The sequence below is a fragment of the Melospiza melodia genome, chromosome 15, assembly GCF_035770615.1.
Source record: "Melospiza melodia melodia isolate bMelMel2 chromosome 15, bMelMel2.pri, whole genome shotgun sequence".
Lineage (NCBI taxonomy): Eukaryota > Metazoa > Chordata > Aves > Passeriformes > Passerellidae > Melospiza > Melospiza melodia.
The window spans coordinates 4,661,038-4,673,521 of record NC_086208.1 but is presented as its reverse complement, the minus strand read 5'-3'; the positions used below and the strand labels follow the sequence as shown (position 1 = coordinate 4,673,521).

The 12,484-nt window shown below is 45.9% G+C and overlaps 1 protein-coding gene across 3 annotated transcripts in view; it reads left to right on the top strand.

The window, feature by feature from the left end:
• The window catches only part of PSTPIP1 (proline-serine-threonine phosphatase interacting protein 1), a 49,544-nt gene extending 45,643 nt beyond the window's left edge, over nucleotides 1–3,901 (top strand). For all 3 annotated transcript variants that reach the window (XM_063169465.1, XM_063169466.1, XM_063169464.1), the window contains 2 exons: nucleotides 389–486; nucleotides 1,959–3,901. In XM_063169465.1, coding sequence (XP_063025535.1) covers nucleotides 389–486; nucleotides 1,959–2,090 — 230 coding nt within the window. In that variant the 3' untranslated portion in view covers nucleotides 2,091–3,901. The remainder of the gene's footprint in view (nucleotides 1–388; nucleotides 487–1,958) is intronic.
• Nucleotides 3,902–12,484: the final 8,583 nt, after the last annotated feature.

Genomic DNA, 12,484 nt, shown 5'->3' with positions numbered 1-12,484 from the left:
GAAAGTCTTATGTGAGCCAGGGAACTGCTAGAATTTTATACCCCCAGTAGCAACTTGTTAAACCATTTTAATCAGTGTTTCCCTCCTTGGATGACTTGGATTGTGTTTTACCAGGGGAAAACTTTTTCCCAACCTGAGGCTGAAGCTCGTTTCTGACCTCCCACAAAGTTCAATGGGTTCATTGTCATCCCTTCAATGAGGGACAGTTTTTGTGCAAGATTTACCTACAGCTCACAGCAGCTTTTCTATATGTGTGCATCTCCAGGCAGAGAGAGAACAGAAAGCTTTGTATTTGTGAACTATTGCATATGATCCCATGCTTTTATAAGCAACTGAACTCTTTGTTTCTGTGCTGGGTATTTCTTCCTTATTTTTCCCCCCCTTGCAGAGAGAACAGAAGGAGTCTATGCATCCATTTTTGTAAATGAACAAGCTGAGATCACATCATCACAGGACTACAGAGTGCTTTATGACTACACAGCACAGGTAAAGGGTTCAAAATAAACACTCCAGAGAATCACATTTAAAATAATTGATGCTGATTGAAACATCCTGGAAGTGTAAATTCTGTGAAGGAGATGTTACTGTCATCTCACAGCCAGGGACATGTCCTGCTCCAGTTTAGGTTCTCCACTGGAGCGGGAGTTCCTGAATCAAGGACATTCCTTCCTGTACTTCCATGGTGCAAGCTGCAGAATCACAATAGATGTGGTTCATCTGCCAGCTTAAAGAGAACAATCTACATCCTGACTCCAGTCCTAACTAGGCAGAATACTGTTAGTAAAAGGTTGTGAATGGACTGGTTATAAATATTTGCTAATTCAGATGGACTCCAGAACCTGGACTCCAACCCCTCCTGTTTTACATGTCAGTTTAAAGGTTCCTTTTATCAGCTTTAGATCAGCAGAAGAAACAGCATCCAGGATGTTTTATGTCTCAGTGCACAGCCTCACACCAAGGGACCTGCCACCAACAGCCAACATTGAAGAAATGTGACAGTGACAAAATAGATAAATGCCAGATAAATCATGAAAACAGAGAAAAAGCTCAAAAGGAGCACTTTCCCTTAGGTACAGCAGTATTCCAACACCTTTTATTCAACGTTGGGGTTTTTTTTGCTTCATTTTAAACTTTCTTTTATTATTTACATGAAATTTCATGCAAGCACAGTTGAAAGCACCTCACTGTTAATGGCAGTTTCCCTAAGGACACTACTAGATCACCTCATTTCTCCAGGACTCCTTTAAAACTGCCACACAGGGATATTCCCTGCTGAGAAAAGAGCCTGTTACTACCTTTAGTATATTGCACATTTGAGGCCTCTCATTTTTTGAGTCCATTCTTACCAACTCAGGTGCATTAAATTCAGTTTTAGCTGACACCTCAAACATCTCTGGAAGCCTCCCTTATGCTGTTTTCTATTTACTACACTGTGGGCAGCAAAGTGGTTTCCTATGGAAAACAGGACAGCACCACTGAACATTGATGGCTGCCTGGGAGCTCAGGAAGAGCTTATTTGCAACTACTGCATTTGTCAGGGGATGAAAGTCACTGCTGTCCCAGAGTCACTGTCCCCCACTGGTCACTGCTGTCCCCTGCTAAAAGAACTGAGACCTATTTCAGGCATGGATTAGCAGAGGCACTGTTATCCCCCTTAGGAATTAAGCTCTGCTCTATTTAGCAACACCTGCAGACTATGCAGGTCATGGTGAACTGCTTTAGGAGAGTGGTGTTTAACCCTTTCTGGACTCCCCCAGTGATAAAACCATCAGGTTGTGCAGGAGGAGGCACCCTGGAGGCTGGGGAAATCTGAGCCAAAATGCTTAATCCCTCACTATGTGGTGTGGTGTTTCAGAAGCAGGAAAGCTGAAGAGCAGGATTTAAAAAACCCCACCAGATACTTCTTGGGCCCCCCTGTGCTGTCAGGCTGCCCCATCTCTCTCCCTGTCTCCTTTCAGAACGTGGATGAGCTGGACATCAGTGAGGGGGACACCGTGGTTGTCATCGCGGAGAACGAGGACGGCTGGTGGACAGCAGAAAGGAACGGCCAGAGGGGCTTCGTGCCAGGCTCCTACCTTGAGAAGCTTTGATGAAAAGGAGCCCCAGTCCTCAGACTTTACAAATATTCTATTACTGAAAACAGTCAGCACACAAGGTCTGCTTCAGCTGACCAACAGCATTCCAATAATAATGTTTTCTACAACCACCAGTCAGGAAATAACCAACTGACCATGCTTTTCTCTCCCTTGCTCCTGCTTCATCCCATTGTTCTCCTGGCCTACACTCTCTGAAAAACCTCCTGAGAGATTAGGACTTGCCTGTTTTGGCACTCAGCACACTGTGCTGCCAGCAGTGTTTCAAAGCTTGGAGATCCTGGGAGGAAAATCCCACCCAGATCTCAGCTGCACAAAGGGAAAGATCACAGAAGCAAGTGCAGTTTCTGCAGGCTGGAGAACTGTCCCCAGGCAGCCTGGAAGCCACCCTTATGGTCATGGCAGCCATGTTCTCTGCCATGGATCCCTTTCTCCCCATGCACAGGCCATGCTGGCATTTTTGACAGAGGATGGTTTATCAGTCATGGATGAAAATACAAAAAAACAGCACCCAGAGAGAAGGACCAGGACACATCCCCAGTAGGAAAACTTGAGGCACTCCCCATCACAACCATCTCCTAACACAATGGAATCCATGCTAGCCATGGGCTCTGCTTTGCTCTGCATTCTGGGACAGATGATGGGCCCAAGGCTTGCTTTGGCCTTGGCTGGAAGGTTTCCCTAATGCCTCTCTGGGACTATGAAGTTTAAAAATCCAACAACACAAACAGCAGCTAAGCCAAGCCCCCAGCAGTGCTGCACTGCCCTGATTGTTCTCCTGTGAGCCCCAGAGAATTGCAGTCACCTCCCCTCCACTGCTCAGCCCCTCCTGCCCAGGCTGCCCTGGCTCCCTGTGCAGCCTCAGCCTCTGCACCTCTGTGATTGCACCACAGGGACACCCTGGGCCCTTTCCAGCCACCCCTAAAGTGCTCATTCTGCAACAAAACCTCTTCAGAGGTGTTGCACTGTGCAGGTTCACTGTATTTCACAGATTTCAGCTCTATCAGTCTTTCTAGTTTAATATTTAAGAATGTTTCCAGCTGTTACTGTACAAGGATTGATGGATAGTTTCTGCCATTCTTCCCTTTTCAGTATTTCAAGGTAGTTTAAAAATTTTAAACCTGGTGACTTAATTTGAATAGAGTAAACTATTTCTGGGGGCAGAATGACCATTTGCCAAGGTTTCAGGCCTTAAAACTGAATCAAGACACTGAAAATTAATCCTATTGCTACCTGAAAGGCATGGAGGAGAGAGGGACTGTTAGCTCAGACACACAAAAAGGACAAGAGAAATCAGGACAAAAGGAAAAGGTGTAATAAAGATGTAATGGTCACAGCAGTCTTTTCTTAAATGAAACACAGTGAAGGTCAGAGGCACTTGCAGTAAGTATCTTATTTGAATTCTGCCTTAATGGATGGAACAGAAGTTCCAGGCCCTTCCCTATGGCTGCCTGCAGTGCTTTGCACAGGCCCTTGTCCTTCTCCCCAGCTCCCCCAGCACATCCACAGCAGGGCTGGAGGGCCCTGAGCCCCTGGCACCAGCACAGGGCTGGGATGGCACTGAAGGCAGCAGAGTGAGAGCAGCAGCACTGCCCAGGCTGAAGGAGGAGGAGAGGCCTCTGTGACACACCTCAGGTGACACAAAGAACAGCACTGGTGGAGGCTGCCCAACAACCACAGCATCCCTTCTTAGCTACAGCAGGAGAGGAAACCAAAAGCACAAGAGATTTAATGTACTCACTTCTTGAACACTCAATCTTCCACAAAGAAGACTGTAATGAACCAATAAATAAATAAATTTAGATAGATATTTTGCAGATTATCTTAATTAAACAGAAAAAAAAAAAAAACCAAATCACTCAGATGCACCTTCCCTACTGATGTGGGACACAGATTTTGTAGGACTGCTCATTTCCCTGGGGGCCCAATTTCACACAAGGCACTGCAGGGCCTGCTCTTGATTGCCCTGAGACCCAACTGCAGATCATCTTTGCTTCCATGGACCTCATGGTCTGCATCACCAACAGACAGCTGCTGCAATGGTGGCTGCTCTTTCTCTCCCATCAAATCATTCCATATTTTTGCTGTTAAAGTCAGGATACCAATTTCCTTTCTACCAATCTCTTCTTCTATCAAGTAACCACTGTTGAATGGCAAGAGGCTATAGGTAGTTCAAAATCTCCCCAGTGTCACAGCATTTGGGTTCCACATGGTAACTCCAGACTGTTCAGGAAATGAAAAAGCAGCAGCAGTGTTTTCTCATGAATCCTCTGCTTCACATTGTTTAGATATGGCTTGGAACTACTTATCAGCCAAATGCTTCAGTTAGCCCTATCTGCATGGCAGCACTTGTCACAAATAGAACAGAGATATCAAGGAATACCCACACCCTCTGAGAACAGCCACATTTTAGGTGTCATCCATCTACCCCCATCAGTAGGAAAAGCAGGAAGGTCAGTTGTAGGTTACTGCCTTAATAACATTGCCCTTATTAACATTTCCTCTCCAGTTTGGTAACACTTGGGCAATAAAACTGACACAATCAAGTTGTTATTCAATTTTCAGCTAAGGTGGGAAGCTGATATGGGCTCTTTCCAGAGGCATTCTTATACTAAAGTCAAAATGTGTATTGTTTTCTTTTACCATTTACTACCAATTAAGGAGAAGAACAGGAAAACCTGTATGAAATAACATTTAACCAATGACAACCACACATAATTAGGAAATGTCTGCAAGTGTAGGGTGAGGTCCATCTCTGCACAGAACACATTTCTGCATATTAAGAGCCCACAAGCCAGTAATAACAACAAAGTAATATCAGACTAGAAACAGAGATCCAGGAGACCCAGCTCTTGGACAGCCAACACAGGCAGGCCTCCTGCCAAGCTCAGTGATCCATATAGCCAAGCAGCTTCCAGCATTTCCAACAACCAGGCAGCTAAGAGGAAGAAATCAACCTCTTCCCAGGTGGGCACGTAGCAACAGCAGGAGCACAGTGACTGATCAAGGTTTGAAGTGTTTGCCACCTGCCCCAGGACCCCTGGCTTGAGCTCTGTAGTGTGAACAAGCCCAGCACACATCAGCCAGAGTGCTAACAGATCATGGGCAGGAACAGTGGAAACTCTTACCTTGGCTTCCTTCCTGTCTCAAGAGCTGAACTCGTGGTCTGACTCTCCTCTCCAGAGGCAATTTCTCCCAGTTGCAGCTCATCCCTCACTGATTACTGAATGCAGCTGAAGTGGAAGCACATGGATCATTTCAGCCAAGCACCAGGTGGGTGTCTGACAGGAGCCTGGGTGGGCATTGAGGAACACCCAGCTCAGCACTGGTGGGTAACTCACACACTCTGGGGTACCACAGACCCCTGGCAGTATCACTGTGCTGTGGCACTGGTGGTAACTCACACACTCTGGGGTACCACAGACCCCTGGCAGTATCACTGTGCTGTGGCACTGGTGGTAACTCACACACTCTGGGGTACCACACACCCCTGGCAGTATCACTGTGCTGTGGCACTGGTGGGTAACTCACACACTCTGGGGTACCACACACCCCTGGCAGTATCACTGTGCTGTGGCACTGGTGGGTAACTCACACACTCTGGGGTACCAGAGAAGCTCCTGGCAGTATCACTGTGCTGTGGCACTGGTGGGTAACTCACACACTCTGGGGTACCACACACCCCTGGCAGTATCACTGTGCTGTGGCTCAACTGTGCAGCACAGGGGACTCTACATCAGTGCTATCCAAACACGGAATGAAAAGTCACTGCCCACCTCCAGTGTGGAGTGGGAACAGCTCTGCAAGGGACAAGACAAACTGTAGAGGCCTGAACTGTTCAGCACCATCTCTTTCCCTTGGCTTTCTTATTCTCCAGCTTGCAGGGCTGGGGCATTGGACACAAGTGCAGTCACCATGCACACAAATACCAGAACTTCCCATGTCCTTACACAGGAGCTACACTCAGAGCTAGCGAGCAAGACAGGAATCAAAGTTGTGATGCTGAGTCTTATCTGCCTTCTGGAAAATAAATGGCTGCTAAGGGACCAGGGCTGATGGGCTGGGTTTTGTAGGGGAAGAATGTTTGTGTGGAGAATGACATTCTGGAAGAGGAATTAGTGTCCTGCCTATGATTATGTTATTAACAAAATGCCAATGCTGCACTCACTTGAGAGAGCAAAGAACTACTCAAACTGTTAGCCATCATCTACTCTTTGTTAGCAATTACCTAAATTCAGCAGCCAGCTCACATTTTGCTCAGAGCCACAGTTATCTCCAGATTTGTGCACTCCTGGATCCCGCACAGTGCAAATCTGATCTGTTTCTGGAATAGCTGGATAATCATATTTCCATCAAATTAGCCAGTTCCACGCGGCACAGGGCTCAACTTGTCCTTCTACCAGCTGCTAAAGGACGGCTGACACCTGATCTGGGATAAAGCTGCAGGGGCACTATTAAGAGCACATTTGCAGCCTATCACTGCTGGGTGACATGTGGCTGCAGCCATTCTGTCCCATACACTGGCCCAAAAGGCAAATTTACTGAGTTGTTCTATTCTGACTGAAAACACAGACTAAATTTCGCTTTTAGATAGAAAACTCTAACAGAAATCACCGTGTACTCCCAGCAAAATCGGCAGAAATCAGAGTTGACATCCCTGAAATTTCTATGGAGAAAGACAGTATCATCCAAAATCACTAGGCAACGAAACTCAGCTTGGAGCAGAGCTTCGAGTTTATAACCAGGAATTCCTCATCCTGAGGACCGAGGGTACAAAAACAGCTGGGGGCAGAGGTGAAGTGGGAACAGACACCCTAAGAGGATGTTGGAAAGCAGGAGGAATTTTACTTACCAGATCTAAAAGAGCCATTGTTAACCAGATTTGGAAGCTTAAACAAGCACTCCCAGCTTTGCTACCAGAATTCCAACGAACACCAAATCAGGGCAGACATAAAGAGAAGTAACCAGTGTGTTAATGGGTGCAATGCTGAATGAGCTACAGCTGCGAAAGTGGTGCTTTGAAATTCTCTTTACTGAAATGCAGGCATTTACCTCTGCCTCAGGGTAAATGGACACACAGCACAGCCCAAGACATTCCAGCCTGAACTTGAATGAAATTTCCTGCGTGTCGGATTACACACTTGGATTGTTCAAGCAGCCCAGGCTAAACGCTTGAATAAATCAATGGCTTCGTGAAGCAAAGGTATGACTGGAGAAGTCGCACCTCACCCCTCAACTTCCCCAATCATCGTGGGGAGCTTGTAATCCGCTCTGACACCGAGCTGAAAATCCTCTTGACACACTCAGCATTTTGGTGATTGTGCAATCTCAGACCCAGCCTAAACAAACGAGCATTGGGTGGTGGTCGGATCAATATTTGCAATGGAAAATCTCGTACAAAAGGACAAATTTTATTGTATACACAGTGCTCGTTTTGTAACAGGACTGGATAACGCTCACACTCAGTGCAGGGAGCCTGTAGTGGAGTTCAGAGCATTCCCTTCCACTCTGCAAGGACACAAATGCTCAACAGCTGCATCCAAAGAAGGATTGTTCTGAATTTTTAAGCCGAGAACAGTCCATGGAGGAACTTCTTGGGAAAGTGGTGAACTTTAACCTCGCCAGGATAAGAATGCTAACCTAAGTGTGAATGGGAAAGCTTTCAATGCACTGATAGACGTGAGAAGTGCTTTGTCTTTAAAGAAAGGCTGCACAACCCTTCTTGTGTCTGAGCCCCGGCTGAGGGAGGCAGACTTCAGCGACAGTGACTTTGTTCCGCTAAGTGGCAGCTAAAGGTTTCACTAGGTCACTGCTCAATTCAGCAGCCATGGGAGGATGCAAAACCAAAGAGGGAGAGAAAGCAAATCTGGAGAAATGCATCCTCCCTGCTCTGCAGGGTCCTGTGCCAGCTTTTATAACCCCAGCACTTATCAGCACAAGTTCTAAATTTAACTTATGTTTCCTCAGTGTCTGTAATGTATCCTCAGTGCACCACTTTTCAATGCTGAAGGTGTTACTGTACAGGGGGGAACAAAGCTATCAGGATAAATGCTGGATTTAAGCTTTCAAAATGGATACTGCACTCGAAGGGCAAAAACACTTTACAGAGTGCAAGGCTACTGCACCAAGCACGCTTCCCAAGGATGGGGCATTCTCGGGGTGCTGGAAGCCCAAGGAGTGCTTAGTTCTGCAGTGTGTACTGGGAATTCAGTCCTGCCTGTTGCCTGTGAGGTGCTTGGTGAAGGCTGGCACAGGACTCAATGCCACCTTTGCCACAGGGGCTTTATCCCTCTCCTCCGCTCAGCTGAGAATGTATGAACACAACCCCTGCACACACTCATGTCTGGCAGACTTGTTCAATGCCAGACTCATTCAGGCAAGAGCAGAGCTTGCTGCTTCCCTTGTCCAGCTGGGAGAAAAACTTCAGAACTCCATTTCAGAAGTGGTTTTCTAGAGCAGACTGCTTGTGCATGCAAGGCATCCTAGATACTGTCAAGCCCCACAACTCCAGTGGTTTGCCTAAGTGTTTTATTTGCACGAGTGAAGTGCATTCCAGTTCCTCAGTCACAGCCTTACCTAGCAAAGGTCTGACAGGACAGCTATCCTAAAATGCCTAATTATTCTCTGAAATGAGGCTGGAGCCCATTTGGTGAGAAAAGCGGGTAGCTGAAGCACCACACATGCAAATGCAGGCAAAGCTGTCTATTTTCTGGAGTGCCAACAGGAACAACTCCATGGTCCCACTGCTGTGGCTCACATTACCCCAGGCACCCCAGTTTGCAGGCTTCTGTCTGGCAAAGAAAGGAGTTTCAACTCAAAAGCTCTGACACAGCTTTAGCATTCAGGGTCAAGAGAAGCAGGTGAGAGAAAATACGTGGTTCAGTGTGTATCACCAGAAAGAAGTGCTTCTTTGCTTACTGCAGAAGGATCACCAAGTCTCAGGTCCCCAGACAGGAGCTCTGATAGTCTCTCACTTGTGCAGGTTTAAGTTCACATCCACACTTAATCTACAAACTCTGCCCTGCTTTTAAATGTTGAATAAACTTCGTGTTCATCTACAGTGTAACCCCACACAGAACAAATGAACTCCTGTCCTGGAGTGCAGACACTGAAAGAAGCAACATCTGTTGCCAGGCACAGATCCAGCAGGGATTACTGCAGCCACAGCAAGGACCAAATCAAAGGCATATGCCTGGACTAAATATGTATTGTGAGCACAAAACCTGCATTGTGAAGGCAATTGCCAGACTGAAGGAATAAAGCAGTGGGTGAACAAATCTAACATTTACCTCTGCCACAACATTTAACATGTCCAGGATGCAGCACATGGCCATGGAGCATCTGTGCTTCTCCAGTACCTCCTCCTCCACCTAGGAACAAATGTCCTGCAATTTGGCATTATTTTAAACACCAAACCTTGTGTTAAGGCATACAGAAGGAAACACAAGTTGCTACAGGACTACTTCAGGACTATCTTGTGGATTCTTGGCAGATAATCCTTTCATGGGGCAGTAGAAGGGCAAGGTTTACACCTACTGCTGTGCAGGGCACAGGCAAACTGCGACTGCCCCATCAAAATCACATCATACCCAGACTTTCAACAGATCAGCAGCAACATGATTGTGCTACCTGCCAATGAGTTTGCTCTCTCCTAATCAGTCCCAAAACTGAGACTGACAAATAGCAAGCCCAGTTATCACAACAGACATGAGAGATCCGTGCTGAAGCAGTCCAGGAACAGGAGACTGATCTGCAAGACAGTGGGGAACAGGCCAAGACTGCCAGCACCTTACCCTCCCACAGGCAGGCACGGCCTACAGCAACCACTTTACAGGCACTGCATCACATCAACAGCTTGGCAGAGGAGGCTTTGTGCTCACATCAGCTCAGATGTGGCACAGATGGAAATCTGCTCTGTGCCTTTTAGCAAAAGCCCAAGCTTACATCATGGTTTAAAAGAGGCTGCCCCCAAGAGAGCTTTCCAACTGCTCAATGCAGCTCCAGGGGAACAGATCAGCTATGAGAGGCCCAAAGAAGTAAAACTGAGCCTATTATGTGTAGCAAGGCCAGCTGGCCCAGTCAGTAGGGGTGGCACCCAAAGCAAAGACTGCAAGGGGCAGGGTGGAGGCTCAGGTGACATTCTCCAAGCACTGCAGCCACCCCAGAGCATGCTGCTGCAGCAGGACACAGAACACCAAAGACCCACTGCACTTGCAGACTTGTGGTGCATTCCAGAGGGATTTGTCTCAGGCCCAAGATTAAGTCAGTTACAAGATTCACTAACTGTCCTCTGAAGGCTATCACTGATACTATTATCACAAGTGCTTATCTCAAATCTCATCTGAAACTGTAGCACTGAAGAATCTCATGAGCTGTCCTCTTCCGGCTATCAAGGCAGAAACTTTTTTTGCTAACTTTGTTAAATTGAGCTTGTTAGGCCACCTCTCCTCTGTTTAATAAGGCAAATAGAGATGATCATGCCTTACTAAACCACAATCTGAATGAGACCCTCCAATTCTCATGAGCCTCCTATTAGGGTGCTGAAAGGCAGTAAAGCACAGGACTTGTACTGCAATGTACTTTAGTCACTTTAACATCAGTAATAACAACAAAACCCAATTAAAAACAGCCCTGAAGGCAATTTTAATTTCCTGTGTTAAACCCCAGTGGATCAGGCTGCAGGAGAGCTCCATGCTGTGTGCTCCATGCAGCACACACAGATTCACTCAGTCTGAACCATTTCCTGTGCAGTCTGAGCCCTCTCAGACTCCTCAGCTACAAGAGAGCCAAGAAGAAATTCATACAGGAACTTAAAAGACCAGACAGAGGAATCAAGGAAAAAAAAAGAACTATATCGAAACTAAATCAGCCCTTGTCCTCTAAAATGCACTGCCAGATAGGAATGTATGAATTAGGAAGGTCAAACTACAGCCACCCCAACACTCCTGCCTAATGTAAGCCAAATTTTATTAATTCTGTTCAGTAAGGGAAGGCACAGACCTACACCACTTGTTCCCAGCTCAGTGAACCACACAAAACGTGGTGTACTAGACCCTTTCAAGTCTGTGTTTGTTGGCTTTTTGGGGGGAGTGTGGGGATGTGTGAAGTTGGATTTTGTATTTTAGAAAACCCAAACACCACCAAAACTTCATTCACACATCCAAGACCTACTACAGACTGTGCAATTCAAAAAGGTCACTTGAATTGAAGGTTTCTAGAAAAAACTGATTCACAGCAGTTAAAAGTTGGGCTTTGTATAGACTATAAAAAGTTGTAAAATATTGAGTCATTTCCACATTCCAGACAAATATTCTGCTTTTTAAAGAGGAAACAGACATCCTTCATTTACATGCAAGTACTGTCAAGTCATCTGCACTTCAAATCCATGTCTCCCAGCCAGATTAACAAGCACTGTTATCTCCCCCAAGTTATCCTCATTTCAAAGGGGCATATGCAGGCTCAAGACTGGAGTTTCCTTCTGCCTTGCAGCTGCTAAGAGCTGACCACCTTTTTAAGCATCCTTAGCCTTATTCTGTGCAACACAGGTCTGTCATACAACCTCTCCACACTGGCTTTTACAAGCCAGGGTGATCTCAATCTTATTAGTTCCACATTTACAATCTGCAGTACAATATGAAGATAATCAAATGCAGTGAGCAGGCTTGCTGTCACATCTGGGAAATGTGATGCCACAGTCAGGAGGTCTCTGGTTTGAGGCACATGCTGTACTAAGAATGAAAATCTAAGTCCCAAGGGAGTATCATTGAAACCCACCTTTAGAAGTTAACAGAGTTCCACAGGTACACTTCTACAGCAGTGCAACAGCACTGAGAAAAATCCTCCAATAAACCACACTGGTCTCAGCAGTGTGTACACATTAGAATTTTCCTTTTCTGAGTGATGTTTCTTCAGTTACTTGAGATTATCTTGAGGTCACTTCAGCTTAGCATGTCTGCTTTGTACATAAGCAACTGGTAAAAATTCTGAGCATTCCTGGCTTCTGCAAAGGAGGAAGAACCTGAAGACACTGAAAGTAGGGCAGTGACTAAGTACCTGAATAATGCCAGACACAGTAAAACATAATTAACATACAGCAGTTACAGTAAAGCTATTCATTACCCACTGTTTGGAGGCAACAGATTCTTCCTTAATTGTATGCACAAGATGTTAACTTTCCATCAAGTTCAGTGAAGTTTGTTGTTCTGTGTTTCACTGCTATTGTTTCAAATAAAAAGAACAAACAATACAATCAGGTTTCCAGCAAACAATAAATACAGATCTATTGAAGTGAAGCCACCCAAAACTGTTGTTTTCACACAGTTTGTGTATCCAGCACACCCAGACTCCATTGGACCAAACACATTGGAATCTTAAACAGAAAACAAGACATG